Genomic DNA, 14,586 nt, shown 5'->3' on the forward strand with positions numbered 1-14,586 from the left:
CATTGAGATGGTCACTTTAGGTTAGTTTAGTATTATTTTCATTCGCTGTAATAAAAATTTTACTGCTATTTTATTTGAAAGGTATAGTTTCATAAAAAATTTAAATAATCAAGCTTTGTTTTATTCAAATTAAAATAAAGGGCATTTTTTTTCTTTCACTCAAAAAAATGAGTTCGCGTAATCGTAAACAGCGTTCATGCCAACGGGAACCAGGAAGAAAACTGTTCACTTTCATGGTGCAATGCACTATAAAAGTTAAACAGTTTTCTTCATGGTTCCCGGTGGCATGAACGCTGTTCACGTTTACGCGAACTCATTTTTTTGAGTGTTGAAATCAACTTTTTAAAACTTTTCTGATTTTTCTGAGTCCTGTTTAATTTTAACGATATTTGATTATTTGGGTAGATAATTCCCGTAAAAGTTTAAAAAATACTACTTTTTTGTTTTTTTTTTAATTTTAATTTTTTTTTTTTTCAATTCAATTCGGATTTATTGGTGAAAAATCAAGATACAATCAGTTCTTTTGCAATTTATAACAGAGTTATGAAATTCCTTTCAGCTGTGTATTGCATCATAATCCATTTTGGAACAATTATTTCTATAAGTAAAGCACTAACAAAGGCAAGAATAGTAAAAACAAGTGCTCAAAATTTCATTTTGAATAAAAAATTTAATATTATTTTTAATATGCTAAATGTCGAAAAAAAATCAAATTGTTGAACTTATTTTGGCTGGACAAGATTGTTGAATCTTGCTTTGATATGAAATTCAGTAAAATGAAGAAAATTCGCGAAAACTTTTTAGCTTCATTAGTCAAATATTTAAAAAAAAACAGTAAAAATATAGAAAGAGCCCATCCATAAACCAGGTGGAATCTTTTTTGAAAATTAGGAGATTTTTTTTTTGTGTCAGTTTCAAATTTATTCAAATTGTTTTTAGTTCATTAAAATAATATATAATGAAGCATAAAAAGCAGTTTCTGTGATTTAAACATAAGATTTTCAGAGTAATTTTAACATTTTTCACGTTCCGCGAAATTTGCGTGAAATTCGGTGTTTTGAAATTGAGGTCCCCGTGAAATTTGCAATTTTTGAGCGTAAAAAATCACTAAGCCTACTAGTAAGGGACCATTCATAAACCACGTGGACACTTTTGAAGGGGGGAGGGGGAGGGGAGGTTCAGCGATTGTCCACGCTCCATATCAATAAGATTTGTTTCGTATGGAAATTGGGGGGGGGGGTCTGAGATTTCAAAAATGTGTCCACGTGGTTTATGGATAGTCCCTTAGCCCCCGCTAAATAACATTATGCGATTTTTTCGAATTGCTTAAGATAATCAAAACGTAAAAAACATTAAAAAGCTCTGTGAGTAAAATAACAATCAAAGTGGTACGAAAACCGAGAAAAAAGTATGACTGAACTTGCAAGCTATTTAGGGGAACAGCATTTAATTCCAGCGTGCCTCTAATGTTGGCAGGTCAGAACTTTGACATTCAATTAAAGCTAATGAAAAGCGTTTTCAACTGAAATCGAGTGATAAACAGGTCAATAAGAAGTGAGCAAGCAAGTTTCTATCAAAAGTTTTGCAAAATTAGTTGTTTAAATAGTGAAAATCAGCTAATTGGATGGAGTTAGGAGCGAGAGCCTAACCTGCCAAACATACGAGAATTTCCCCTAAAATGCAGCGATTTAAACGATTTAAATACGCAAATAACATTGCAAAAGGGTGTATCTAATCTAATCTAATCAGACCCTAGCGCAGCCAATCTTTCGAAGGGATCCTGGAGAGTGCCTTAGGTTAGATGACGCCTAGCACTCTTCTTGTCATTTATTAACATTTGTAGTGCGCCATTGCATTAGAATGCATTGAAACATCACAAGCGTTAAAGCGGCCAGGCCTACTGCGTAAAGCCGTATCGCAGAGATGATTCGTAATTGGGTTGAGTTTGAGCACTGAATGTTCGAACAACAACACAATGCTGAATCCCCTGACAGACGGACCGGGCCGACAACGGCCCGAAAACCGCCGGACGGCTCGACAAAACGGCCCGAATTCCGTCGGTTTGTCCGACGGAATTCGGGCCCTTTTCGTGCGTATATGCAACAATTTGTCCGACGATCGTCGAAATCGACGTTTGAGAAAATCGATGTTGACGGGCCGTTGTCGGGCCGTTTTCGGGCGACTTTGTTATTTAGGTTGTCCTGCCATTGTCGGGTGCTCACGTTTCGAATTTAGGGCTTAATCAATCAAAAGTATTATTTTTTTTTTGCAAAAAAGTAATTTTTATTTGTCTTTATTGATGATTGATGTATTTTTGTCTTCAGTGTGTGCCGATTTTGATCCAAAGAAGCAGCTCTTGCATGTTTTGTTTGTGTCCTTGTCTAAGAGAAAAGGTAATATAAGAAAATATAAAAACAAAAAAAACAAGTGAATTAAGAATTTACCTCTTCCTCCACCGCACCGCCCAAAGGACCGACAACTGCTTATCCCTGATGGTCTTCACCGGAACATTGTCATGTTGCTCGGAGGACCGAATCCTCACCGATCAAAATGATGGTTTCTCCGGAGAGGGCAATTTATCCACCGCTGCTGGATTCCGTCCAGGGAATTTTTTTTATTTGGTTTGTTCGCACTAATATCATTTTACAACAAAATTATAAGGATTTGGCAATTAAGAATTTATTTTGAAGACTTTGCTTTGTGAAAAGTAATGATCTGTCATAAATTTTATCACCGCCTGCTAATTTTCTATACGCCGATTAAACGCAGGACAAACGCTCGAAAATGGCAGGACAAGATCGATTTCGAGTAGATAACGCACGACCGCGGGACTTCAGTCTAACAGGGTCGACAGGGGAGGAAGAAGCGTGGGGACACACCACCATACGCTCCGAGATTTTTGGTTGTATTCGTTGGGAGCACCATGCTAAGAAGGTTTGGTACTCCGGGGCCCTCTGGGATGGGACATTGTATTTCCACGAATGCCCTGGACACTATTTGCCGTGGTTATAGCGCCACAACTCGCTCACAAATAACATTGCAAAAGGGTGTAGCTCCAAAACATCACTGTTTACACGAAATTTGATTTTAGATTCGGATTCAGCGGCCAAAATTACTATAAGAAAGCATACCCTGACCTTTGCGACACATGCTAGCAAAATCGTGTAATTAGTAGGCCTTGCTTTTAAATTCTGAATTTTTTTGAAAATTGGCACTTTTTTTCTCACTAAAACTAAAATATCTTGGCTCTGGAGTGTCGAAATTGCATTTTCTCAGAGGGAAAAATTTTTGCCATGAAATTTCCTACAAGCTGCATATATTAGTTTTACTGGGAAAAATAGGATACCCTAAATTAAATGAGCATTTCTGAAAAAAGTTTCGAAAAATTGCGATTTTTTCGACATAAATCCGCCTTGGAGAGTCCAAAAACTTAAGTTTTGGTCCAATATTGATAGTGCATCTTAATCTATCGACAAAATCCTATCATTTGAAGATAATACACACCTGATCGAAACAGTTTTTGTATTGATTACAAGCGATTTTAGAAAATTTGTTCAAAAAAGTGACTTTTTTCAGTAAGTCGACTAGGGGGTACGAGAAAGTATTTTATTATTTTTTCTTGTCTAAAAAAACATTGTTCCTAACATCATAATCTATCATTTAAGAAGTGAGCACCTGAAATTCCTCGACATGACCTCAAAATGGGACAGGCTATTGTGGAATGATGATCATGAAATGATGATTCATTGCTCATTTCTTTTGATAGGGTTTCTATATCTTCAATCTTAATAGCTTATAACGTCATGATTCGAAATCCGGACGCTTAGTAGCATATCATTTTTGATAAAGCTGGCAAAAATCATGTAATAAGTTGGAAATATAGAAATATCATCAGGATGTAGTATAAACAGTCAGTTTTAAGAGAATTCATGCAAAATATGTCTTTTCTAACAATTTTTCATCAGATTTTGAAAATTAAAATGAATTGTTGTGCTTCGAATCCCGGACACTGATAAAGACTGATTCGAAATTTGGACGCTTCTGCTTCGAATTCCGGACACTCGATTTTGCTATTGATTTGCACAATTTTGGACTAAAATGTTAGTGAATGGCATTCTTTAGGTCTCAAATAAACTGTTAACATCAAAACAATCGATATTTTATATTAAAATTTGCTAGAATTTAACGAAATCAAAACCATAAATTTCTGCTTTGCCTCCTCGGTGCTTCAGACCGCAGTTCGTAACACAGTTTGGACATTCACAATGCGAACTTATATCCAAATAATTGATAGAACAAGATGCCCGAGTTTCAAAGCGTCCGGGAATTCGAATCATGAGTTAGGCAAGTTCTTTTGATAACCTATCCAACGGTAGTTTGCATTATAGATTTCGGGACGGATCGAATGAGTCGATATGTATACGTGAAGGTGGGTCTAGGAGGTCGAATTAAGGAGCTCATTTTTCGAGTGATTTTATAGCATTCCACTTTTAGGTGAGGAAGGCAAAATGTGCCCTTTTGTTGTACAAAATGGCCAAACCTGCACCAAATTTGTTGACAGTTTTAACAGGGCTATGTTTAGACCCCAAAGACGCTTAGGGGAAATTATCGTATGTTTGGCAGGTTAAGCACTCGCTTCTAACTCCATCCAATTTGCTGATTTTCATTATTCAAACAACTAATTTTGCTCAACTTTTGATAGAAACTTGCTTGCCCACTTCGTATTGAGTTATTTAACACTCGATCTCAGTTTATAACGCTTTTAATTAGCTGTAATCGAATTTCAAAGTGCTGATATGGCAATATTAGAGGCACGCTGGAATTAGATGCTGTTCTCCTACTTTGATTGAAAATTGAATACCCGAAAAATGTGTTTTTGCAATTCCGTCGTGAAACTACTTACTTTTCCTGTCATTCTTGAACGACGAAATAGCCTACTTTTCTGTACCAAAAATAACAGAATCGAATAGCAACACTTTTCAAAATAAATGCTGAAAAGTTCTACTTTTCAGCACTGAAATGAGTGCTGAAAAGTTGAACTTTTCAGCACTTGTTTTATAAAGTAACACTTTTCAACATTTTTTTATTTAAACGATTTATTGACAAAGTACATGAAAATTCGACTTTAAATTTCACTCAACGGTTGTTTTTCGGAATTGCAAAAAATGTTGTATGGAACTCGTTGCAAAACTTGATTTTTTCAGCACTCTTCGTTTTTATCCAACTCGGTGAACCTCGTTGGATAAATGTACGACTCGTGCTGAAAAAATCCTCTTTTTGCAACTTGTTGCATAAACTACTATTTCTCAATTTTCATAGAAAGTTAAAAACTCAACACATCTTGGCCGATGGGTTCCCCTGCATGAAGTTAGCTCAAATTTGCAAGCTGAATCAAAAACTTAATATTCAGAACGAGCCGTGAAACTTTTAGCAAAATGGATCAAGCTACTGGCACTTTAAGCTTTTCCTGAAATATTTAAAACAAAAAGTTGAGTGTCTCAATTAAAAAAATAAGCGCGAGAGCAAGAACACAAGTTTTATCTGAAAATATTTGCTATTTCATCATGTTATTTTTAAAAAGGTATTTTTTTGTTTAACTTACTTAAGGGGTTACATACATGTAAATCAGCAAAAATGTCAAACTTTTTTTTTATTTGTTTAAAAAAAGATAAAAATATTTATCTGTTTTTCAGATAAATAATCGTCAGTTTTGGATTTTTGTAATTTTAAAAAAACCAAATTTCAAAATTGGGCTTCGTCATGCACACGGGATATGTCTTGAGAGTCTTCATCCCGAATTTCAGCCAATTTGATCCATCCAATCTTGAGATATCATGGCACCCGTAAATCAACTCGGTGTTCTGAGAAAAACGCTCACAAAGTTTGACAGTCCGCTTTGCTCATGGCAAAACTGTAAACTTAAATCGTCTTCTACTCACTTAAATCATGACATATCTGCATGAAACTTTCAGGAGTGATTGGAATTCATCTTGTTAAAGGATTTAATAAATATTAGAAAATATGAAATCATAAGATTTTCTTCATGTATGTAACCCCTTAAACGAATATTTGTTTTTATGTAAATTATTTAATTTCTTGGTTAGGTCAAATCTTATTATGTTTTGGATTTATTTCTCCCTACAGTTAAAATTAATTGCACAAAATCAAAATGTTTAACTTTTTATAAAACAATGAGAAACTTTTTCTCTTGTTTTTTAATCTTTTAACATAATTTTAATTTTTCAGTACGTTGACCCTAATTGAAGTTTACCGAGCTATCGTGGCAGTGAGGTTACGGGTTAAATGTACTCACTAGGAATGCTAACCGGTAGGGGAAGGGTTTCGACTAGCGGCGTGCTGGGTTTCCAATCCAGAGGTCGTGAGTTCGATTCTCGTATTGGGATGATGAAGTTTTAAAGAAGTTTATCTTGTTCAAGTAATGTTAATTAACTTAAATTGACTTATAATAAATTAGCCTGCCAAGCATTGCAAAAAAAAGTATCAAAATTTATAAGCAAACCATTTCAAAACAAGGGCAGTTGCATTTTTTTACATGTATAAGTTTTGCTCTAGCAATAATAGGAAAAAAAATATCATACATAGAAAAAAATCGTGGTAATATTACATCTGGGAAGGAGTACATCTTTTATGTCAGAAAAAATGAGTAATATTACCTCTGAAAATGTATAATTTTACCACTATTCTGGTGTAAAAAAGTCAAAGACTTACAGAAGATTGTCAGTTCCGTTTTCTATTGGCTTATGTAATGCTATGAACAGCTCGCCGCAAAGTTTATCAATATGTACAAACTGCTTTGAAAAGTTTCGCAAAAACACCGTTAAGTTACGTGAAGTTGCCATGATAACAACTTTATTCTTGGTGGAAGTAACTTAAGCAACGATTTCGTTAGACTGCAGGCCAGTTGCACTTCCACTGTCTGGTCTCAAAGAACTCGGAAGATGTTTTGGCTATTCCTACTGAGCTTGTCAACAGCGTCGAACGGTGCCGCTGCTTCGCACAACTTTGTTCTAAAGAGTTCAACCGGAGCTCGTCACGAGTGCAACCAGTACTTGGTACAACCAAACTCGTGCGTCGATCGCTGTGAACTGCTGGTGCAACGCAGTTGGAACGACTCATCCGGAGTCATTTGGGTTCCGTACGGGCGACACTTTGCTCCAAGCTGCGACGATCACGAGAATGTCGCTCGGACATGGGCCTGTATTCGGCATGGTTCTCGAGACATCGCCGAGGATGACGTTTGCAGACGAGCTGCGGTTTCGCGACGCTGTTTCTACCAGAACTACGGAGAGATAGTTCAAGCGGCACAGCTTGTTCCGCGGACAAAGCTGGAGGTCGCTTCGATCTTGCAGGAGTGCATCGAGTTCCTCCAGGTGTCGCCGGATGAGCTGGATGACTACGTCCGGTATAACTTCCAGCTGAACGAGCAGTCCCGTTGCCTGATGCGTTGCGTCATCATCCGGCAGGGACTGTACGACGACGAACGGGGTCCCGACCTGGACCGGATGTACGTTCAGTGTGGTGGATACGACGTTCCGGAAGAAGAGTTCAAAGCAAGTGCTCGGAAATGTATCAATCGGTTGACGGAGGAGTTCCGATGTGACAAGTGTGCGCTGGCGGCGCGGATTGTGGCTGAATGCTTTCCGCAGGAGTCGGGACCACTTTTCGCGACCATAGTGGCGGCGAATTTACTCAAGTTTAAGATACGGAAGACTGTTAAATTCTTCAAGAAAGCGTTCTAGTAAATTCGGCATTTGAATAAAAAATAAAAACTTTAGGATTACCCGAGCAGACGGAAATAACTTGGGAAGGTCAGTTTTTGATATTGTGAGAAGATCGAACTATGTTATTGGGATGATCGGATTAGTTGTTAAAATAACAAAAATCAATGACAAAGATTAACACAGAAGGAATCATGAAGGAATAACAAGATTTGTTATTTTGTGCGGAGAGGTGGAGCAGAATAATAACAAAAAATGTTATTGAACTGGTATGTCTCCATAACAAAAAAAGTTATTGTTATGGTTTATTTGTAATTTGCAAATAAACCTGCAGTTGCCATAACTCCCCTGTACTCGTCAGGGCTGCAGAGTCGGGTACCTCCAAGCGACTTTGAATCCATACTTTGAAGACAACTCCGACTCTGGATGCAGGATATGACGTCAACGATGACTTCAGCTCTCCAAAAATACTCGACTTCACAGATTCCGACTCCAAGTAAAATTGCTGAAAATTAGATGAATCCAATGCAGTCTCCAAGGTCTCACTCCAGCTCGAACTTCAACGTCAGCTCCGACTTCCTGGCTCTGTGAAAATAATAACAGTTTTTGTTATTCACACTTTAAAAATTCTCAATAAATAAATCAATTCCGTTAGGGAATATAACAAAAAAAAAACTCTCAAAAGTTGATTTTATCGGATTAATTTTAGCTTGAGTACCCCATGGTGAAATAAATGACCCCGATAAAATTGGTCAAATCCCTTAGGGGGTATATCAAATAATTAAAAAAATCAACTTTCAAAATTTCAACTTTTTAGAATAATTTTAGCTTAAGAACCCCATTTCAAGGCCGAAATAATGACCCCGACGAAATTGGTCAAAATTATCTCATAGTTCTAGCCAATTTTAGCAAAGTCCCTTAGGGGGTATATCAAATAATTAAAAAAGTCAACTTTCAAAATTTCAACTTTTTAGAATAATTTTAGCTTAAGTACCCCATTTCATGGCAAAAATAATGACCCTGACGAAATTGGTCAAAATTATCCCATAGTTCTAACCATTTTAAACAAAGTCCTTTAGGGGGTATATCAAATAATTAAAAAAATCAACTTTCAAAATTTCAACTTTTCAGAATAATTTTAGCTTAAGGACCCCATTTCATGGCCAAAATAATGATCCCGACGAAATTGGTCAAAATTATCCCATAGTTCTAGCCAATTTTAGCAAAGTCCCTTAGGGGGTATATCAAATAATTAAAAAAATCAACTTCCACAATTTCAACTTTTTAGAATAATTTTAGCTTAAGTACCCCATTTCATGGCAAAATAATGACCCTGACGAAATTGGTCAAAATTATCCCAAAGATCTAAACATAGTTAGCAAAAGAAAAAATAATAACAGATTGTGTTATGGACACTTAGAAACTTTTCCATTTGTGCGATTTATGGTAATTTTATTTCTAAGTCAGTATACCGAACGAATAACAAATCATGTTATTAGGAGAGTTTTTGAAATGTATAACATTTCCTCCTATAACACGCTAATGTGTTATTAAACATTTTCAATATAATATCACTTCAATACCAAATTTTGTTATTTTATCAGAAACTGTTATTATTTTTTCTTCTTGAAGTTGAACTTCAGGATAAAATAATAACACTTTTTGTTATTTTAACAGGATTTGTTATTGAAATATTATTAATTTTGTTATTACCGTCTGCCCGGGTAGATTTGAGTATCTGTTCTTGAATATGTTGATCACTGAACACGAATCCGTGATCGTTGATGGAGATAGTTCTTAGTCTTAGTCTTTGGTATTTTTATCCATGGATCAAATATCAGTCATTTTTGTCATCCTAATACATGTTCATTTTATTAGACTAATCTTTTACCTGTGTTATACAAGTTTTTGCAGTCATTTCAAATCAAATGTCTCTTCCAAAAGTCATAATTTTCTCAAGGACTCCAATTGACAACTGATATTTAAAAATCTGTACCTATATCTATAAAAGACCATTAAATTTTCACCAGCTTCGTAGCAGGGCCACAAATCGATTTTAATTCATTTTTTTTCAGTTTTGTAGATATATCCCCCCTCATAATCCCACCCTCATAGAGTAGAGCGTTATCCCCATTTCAAATAGAATTAGTCCCTTGAATGAAGAAACCACAAAAGACTTTGCGCCCCGTTTGCGGACGTTTAATTAAACACACCAATCGTAAATATGAGTGTGTGTGTTCGTTTTCCCTGTTCTCCATTATTATCCTCTTATCGTATCGATCGTTTCTTTTTTGTCTTTCGCCTCTCTTTTTATCTCTGCCTTCGACCAAAACGAAAAAAAAATGATACAAAAAATCCTCAAACGACCATAAACAAAAACAAAAAAATGAAACTGAAACAGGACAGTACAAATCCCAAGTGGAAATCCACGGTAAATTTTACTTGCTCTGAACGTTTCTTAGAAGAAAAATCAAAACAAATCATTTAAAAAAAACCCTTTCACTGTTATGAAACTATTCTCTTTTTTGCACTCTTTAGCTCTCGTAGTTGATTACTTTTAGACTCACTGACAATGCGTAACCTCTCGTAGCTCATAGCTCGTTTTAGTTGATTGTTTGAAAATGTTCCATGTTATGACCTTTGGTTATGGTAGTGAAATTTATCACTAGTTGTTGGAACACTTTTCTGTAGGTTGTTTTGACACAATTTGGATTTGTTGAAGAATTGAATATTTATGATTCAATTTTGAATAATTCAATGATATAATCAAATTTTCGCTAGTTGTTTGGGGTTGATTATAAAAATTATCTTTTCCAAAACGGGTGTTCTTTATTTCAAGTCATAATTCTAATGCCTTATTTAATGGAATTAATTTTACGAATAATACATAATTTTCAAGTGACACTTGAAATCGTTTGTTGCTCTCTAAATAACAATTAACTCACACAGCACTTGCCCCAACCCTCATCGATTTTCGCGAAACTTTCAGCTACAGTAAGGCAGTGCCGTACGAAAGAATAAAGATCTGGTAGTAAAAAGGTACTGTGAACGGACACACAGAACATATTCCGAGATGCTCGAGAGCGTTATTTCGTAACGAGATATCATAACTTTACGAAAAGATACGATTTTGGCCATTTTAAACCAATTTTTCGAGGTTTTCATCTTATAAACACAATGTTTTCAAAATTTAAAAACTGGTGTGAATAAAGACGAACAGAGCGAACCCACTGCATAGTTATGTGTTGAACGGTAGTATAGGAATTATTAAATTTTATTTTTGAGTTTCTACAATCATAGTAAAAATCTTTAAAAAATCGTGGTTTGATAACCATACTGTAAAATAAATAAAATAGTAGTTTATGCAACAAGTTGCAAAAAGAGGATTTTTTCAGCACGAGTCGTACATTTATCCAACGAGGTTCACCGAGTTGGATAAATACAAAGTGTGCTGAATAAATCAAGTTTTGCAACGAATTCCATACAACATTTTTTTGCTATTCCAAAAAAACACACACTGAGTGAAATTATATGTCAAATTTTCATGTATTTTGTCAATAAATCGTTTAAATAAAAAAATGTTGAAAAGTGTTACTTTTCGAAACAAGTGCTGAAAAGTTCAAATTTTCACCACCCATTTGAGTGCTGTAAAGTAAAACTTTTCAGCATTTATTTTGAAAAGTGTTGCTATTCGATTCTGTTATTTTTGGTACAGAAAAGTAGGCTATTTCGTCGTTCAAGAATGACAGGAAAAGTAAGTAGTTTCACGACGAAATTGCAAAAAGGATATTTTCAAAACCAATGTATTTTTAACACAAATAGTGGGTCCATGCATAAACTACGACATTTAAAAAAACTTTTCATCAATAAAACTTGATCTGCAAAAAACACAATTTAAAAAAAAAACGTTACTTAATCCACCATTAGGTGATTGGTGCCTTCCTCACATTAAGAGTGTAATGCTAGGTAATATCTGAGATCCGGCCTCCACAATGTTCATAAATAACACTTAAGTGCTTATAACTTTTGATAAGGTCGTCAGATCTTCAGTCTACTGAACTCGTTGAAAAGGTCTTTTGATTACCTACCCAACGACAAGTCGCATGATAGATCCGGACAACGTTTTCATCGAAATATGTGAGATCCGATTGATACACTGAAACAAAAATACACGCTACTTTTATGAGATTTTTTTGATTTTTAAGTCTAAAACTTAAATTTAAAGCATGACGAGGTTTCTTACAATCTTCCGGACTTTTGTTAAAATCGTTTTTTTAGCATAACTTTTGAAGTACTTAACTAAACTTTATCATTTTCAATAGCGACTTATGGGACCCCAAGACGGATCGAATGAGACCAAAACGGTTAAAATCTGGTCAGCCAGTGCCGAGATAACTCAGTGCAAATTTTTTGATCAACATCCCACCACACACACAGACATTTGCTCAAAATTTGATTCTGAGTCGATATGTATACGTGAAGGTGGGTCTAGGAGGTCAAATCAAGAATTTCGCTTTTCGAGTGATTTTATAGCCTTTCCTCAGTAAGGTGAGGAAGGAAAAAATCTGATATGTTTAAGGGATCATCAAATGCCAACTTTTCAGAAATTTCCGGAATGGGCAAAAAATCTCTGACCGAGTGATGATTTTTTGAATCAATACCAATTTAAAAAAAAACGTAATATTGGTCGCACAAATTCAATTCAATTAACATTCACTATAACGCCCTTTTCAAATGTTAGATCTGATTTATAAATTTTGGAAATATTGTTTTCGAAAAGATCGGAAAATTTCACGACTGCTTTTTATTTTAACATTGAAAATCAGACAATTTTTGCTGAGATATCGACATTATAAAATGGCGAGTTTTTTGGGTGAGACTTGGAAAACATCAATTTATATGTTTTAAAACCTTTGGATGGCAATATCTCAGCAACTAAGGGTCGTATCAACAAAGTTTAAAAATAAGAAAATATAGAGAATTTTCTCAGCTTTTCAAAATAAAATTAAAGTGGGCAAAAATAGGCACTTATTTTAAAAAATGAATAACTGCGGCTATTTTCAAAAAAATATTCCTAAAAATGGCTATAACTTGAAAATGGTACGCTTTATCAAATTTTCACTTTTTATCTTTTTGATTGTAAATTCGACTTTGCATCGAAGAATGAAGTTGAAAAATTTTTGCGACCAATATTTCTATTTTTTTAAATAATCAGTATTGATTCAAAAATTCAAAACTCGGTCAAAGATTTTTTACACAACCTGAACATTTCTGAAAAGTTGGTATTTGGTGTCCCCCAAAACATATCAAAAATAAACAAAATAATGTTTTTTTAGCAAATCAAGTTTTAATGAAAAAAAAAATCAAATTTACCGTGCATATTTTTTTCAGTGTAGTCCTTATCCATACCTAAAACTTTGCCGAAGACACAAAATCGATCCATTCAAATCGATTCCTTTAGAAGATTCAGACTTTTGATTTTTCATGCATTTTTTGTGTGGACAGTTGCCAAGTTTGTATGGAAAATTATATGGACCAACTAATGATACAAAATGGCTTCTTTGGGCATACAGGAGGCACCAAAAACATTCAGCGAGATTAGAAAATACAAAAAAAAAATCGAATGACCGAAATCTCAGAGAATTGCTCCTTACAACAACAATCGTCTATTATCCATCATCAAACCCTCTTCCTTCTCAAGGTGTCCGCGTGGTTTATGGATGGCCCCTTTTATTTTAAACTAACAATTTTATTACAGTGAAGAATGAAATTGCAAATTATGAAATATTTTTCGAATAGTTTTCGAAAATAATGTATTTTGTTTAAATGAAAATAGTATTTCAAACCTAAAGTTATAATAAAGTGATAATCTACACAAAATGCGCGTTGTACTTATATTAAAAAAGAGATTTTATTTTTTTTTTCATTAGCAAGTTTTAAAGTCTAAGAATGCATTTTTTTATATTTTTCGCTCCTAAAGTTTAATTCAGATCCCGATTACCTCCTTGCCCTGATATACAGTGTAAACTAACAGGATATCGTTTCAATAAAATTACAATTACAATTACAATTACAATTTATAATAAAAATTGAAAATTTAAATTACAATCCATTTTTTCATAATGAAAATGAAATTTTCAAATGCATTTACAACCACCGTCTGTAATAAAGCTGTCCAGTTATTTTGCAATCATATCATATCATATTATTATATCAATCAATATCTAAGCATCATAAAAAAATTCAAAAAATATTTGCTGTGCTGAAATTCGAAATTAAATTAAAATTCAAAGTGTTTTGAACAGCCAAAAACGTGCTGAGTATAAATATCAACGCAGAAAATGAGCATTTTAACAGTGGAACGCCCAACGCATGTCCAACTTACACGGACGCCCAAGCTTCCCAAAAAAGGTGGAACGATAACTTCACTCGCTGGTTCTCGGGCATAACTCAACCAATCGGGACGATTCTTGTTTCCACTGATTTGTAAGAATGTCAAGATGATCCTAAAATTTTTCAGGACTTGATTTGATCAAATCTGTAATTTCTGCGACCAAAAACATCGTTCCAACTATTTTTAAAACGACTGCTTCCGCGAAATTTTTGGCGATTTTTTTACACGCGAAAAAAAAAGTTGGAACGATGTTTTTGATTGCAAAAATTACAGATTTGATCAAATTAAGTTCTGCAAAGTTTTAGGATCATCTAGACATTCTAACAAATCACTGGAAAGAAGAATAATCTTGATTGGTTGAGTTATGCCTGAGAACCATTGAGTTGAAGTTACCGTTCCAACTTTTTTGGAGCCTTGGGCGTTGGAATGTTAAATTGTTTTCGGTTGACATTA

The 14,586-nt window shown here is 34.6% G+C and overlaps 1 protein-coding gene across 3 annotated transcripts in view; it reads left to right on the forward strand.

Annotated features, from left to right (window-relative positions):
• Positions 1–14,586, forward strand: part of LOC120427466 (uncharacterized) — a 136,312-nt gene that overhangs the window by 66,650 nt on the left and 55,076 nt on the right. For 2 of the 3 annotated variants that reach the window (XM_052710363.1, XM_039592336.2), the window contains one exon: positions 10,141–10,170. The exons of the other annotated variant lie outside the window; for it this stretch is intronic. In XM_052710363.1, coding sequence (XP_052566323.1) covers positions 10,141–10,170 — 30 coding nt within the window. The remainder of the gene's footprint in view (positions 1–10,140; positions 10,171–14,586) is intronic. 3 annotated transcript variants of the gene reach the window in all.

Source organism: Culex pipiens, chromosome 3 (assembly GCF_016801865.2).
Source record: "Culex pipiens pallens isolate TS chromosome 3, TS_CPP_V2, whole genome shotgun sequence".
Lineage (NCBI taxonomy): Eukaryota > Metazoa > Arthropoda > Insecta > Diptera > Culicidae > Culex > Culex pipiens.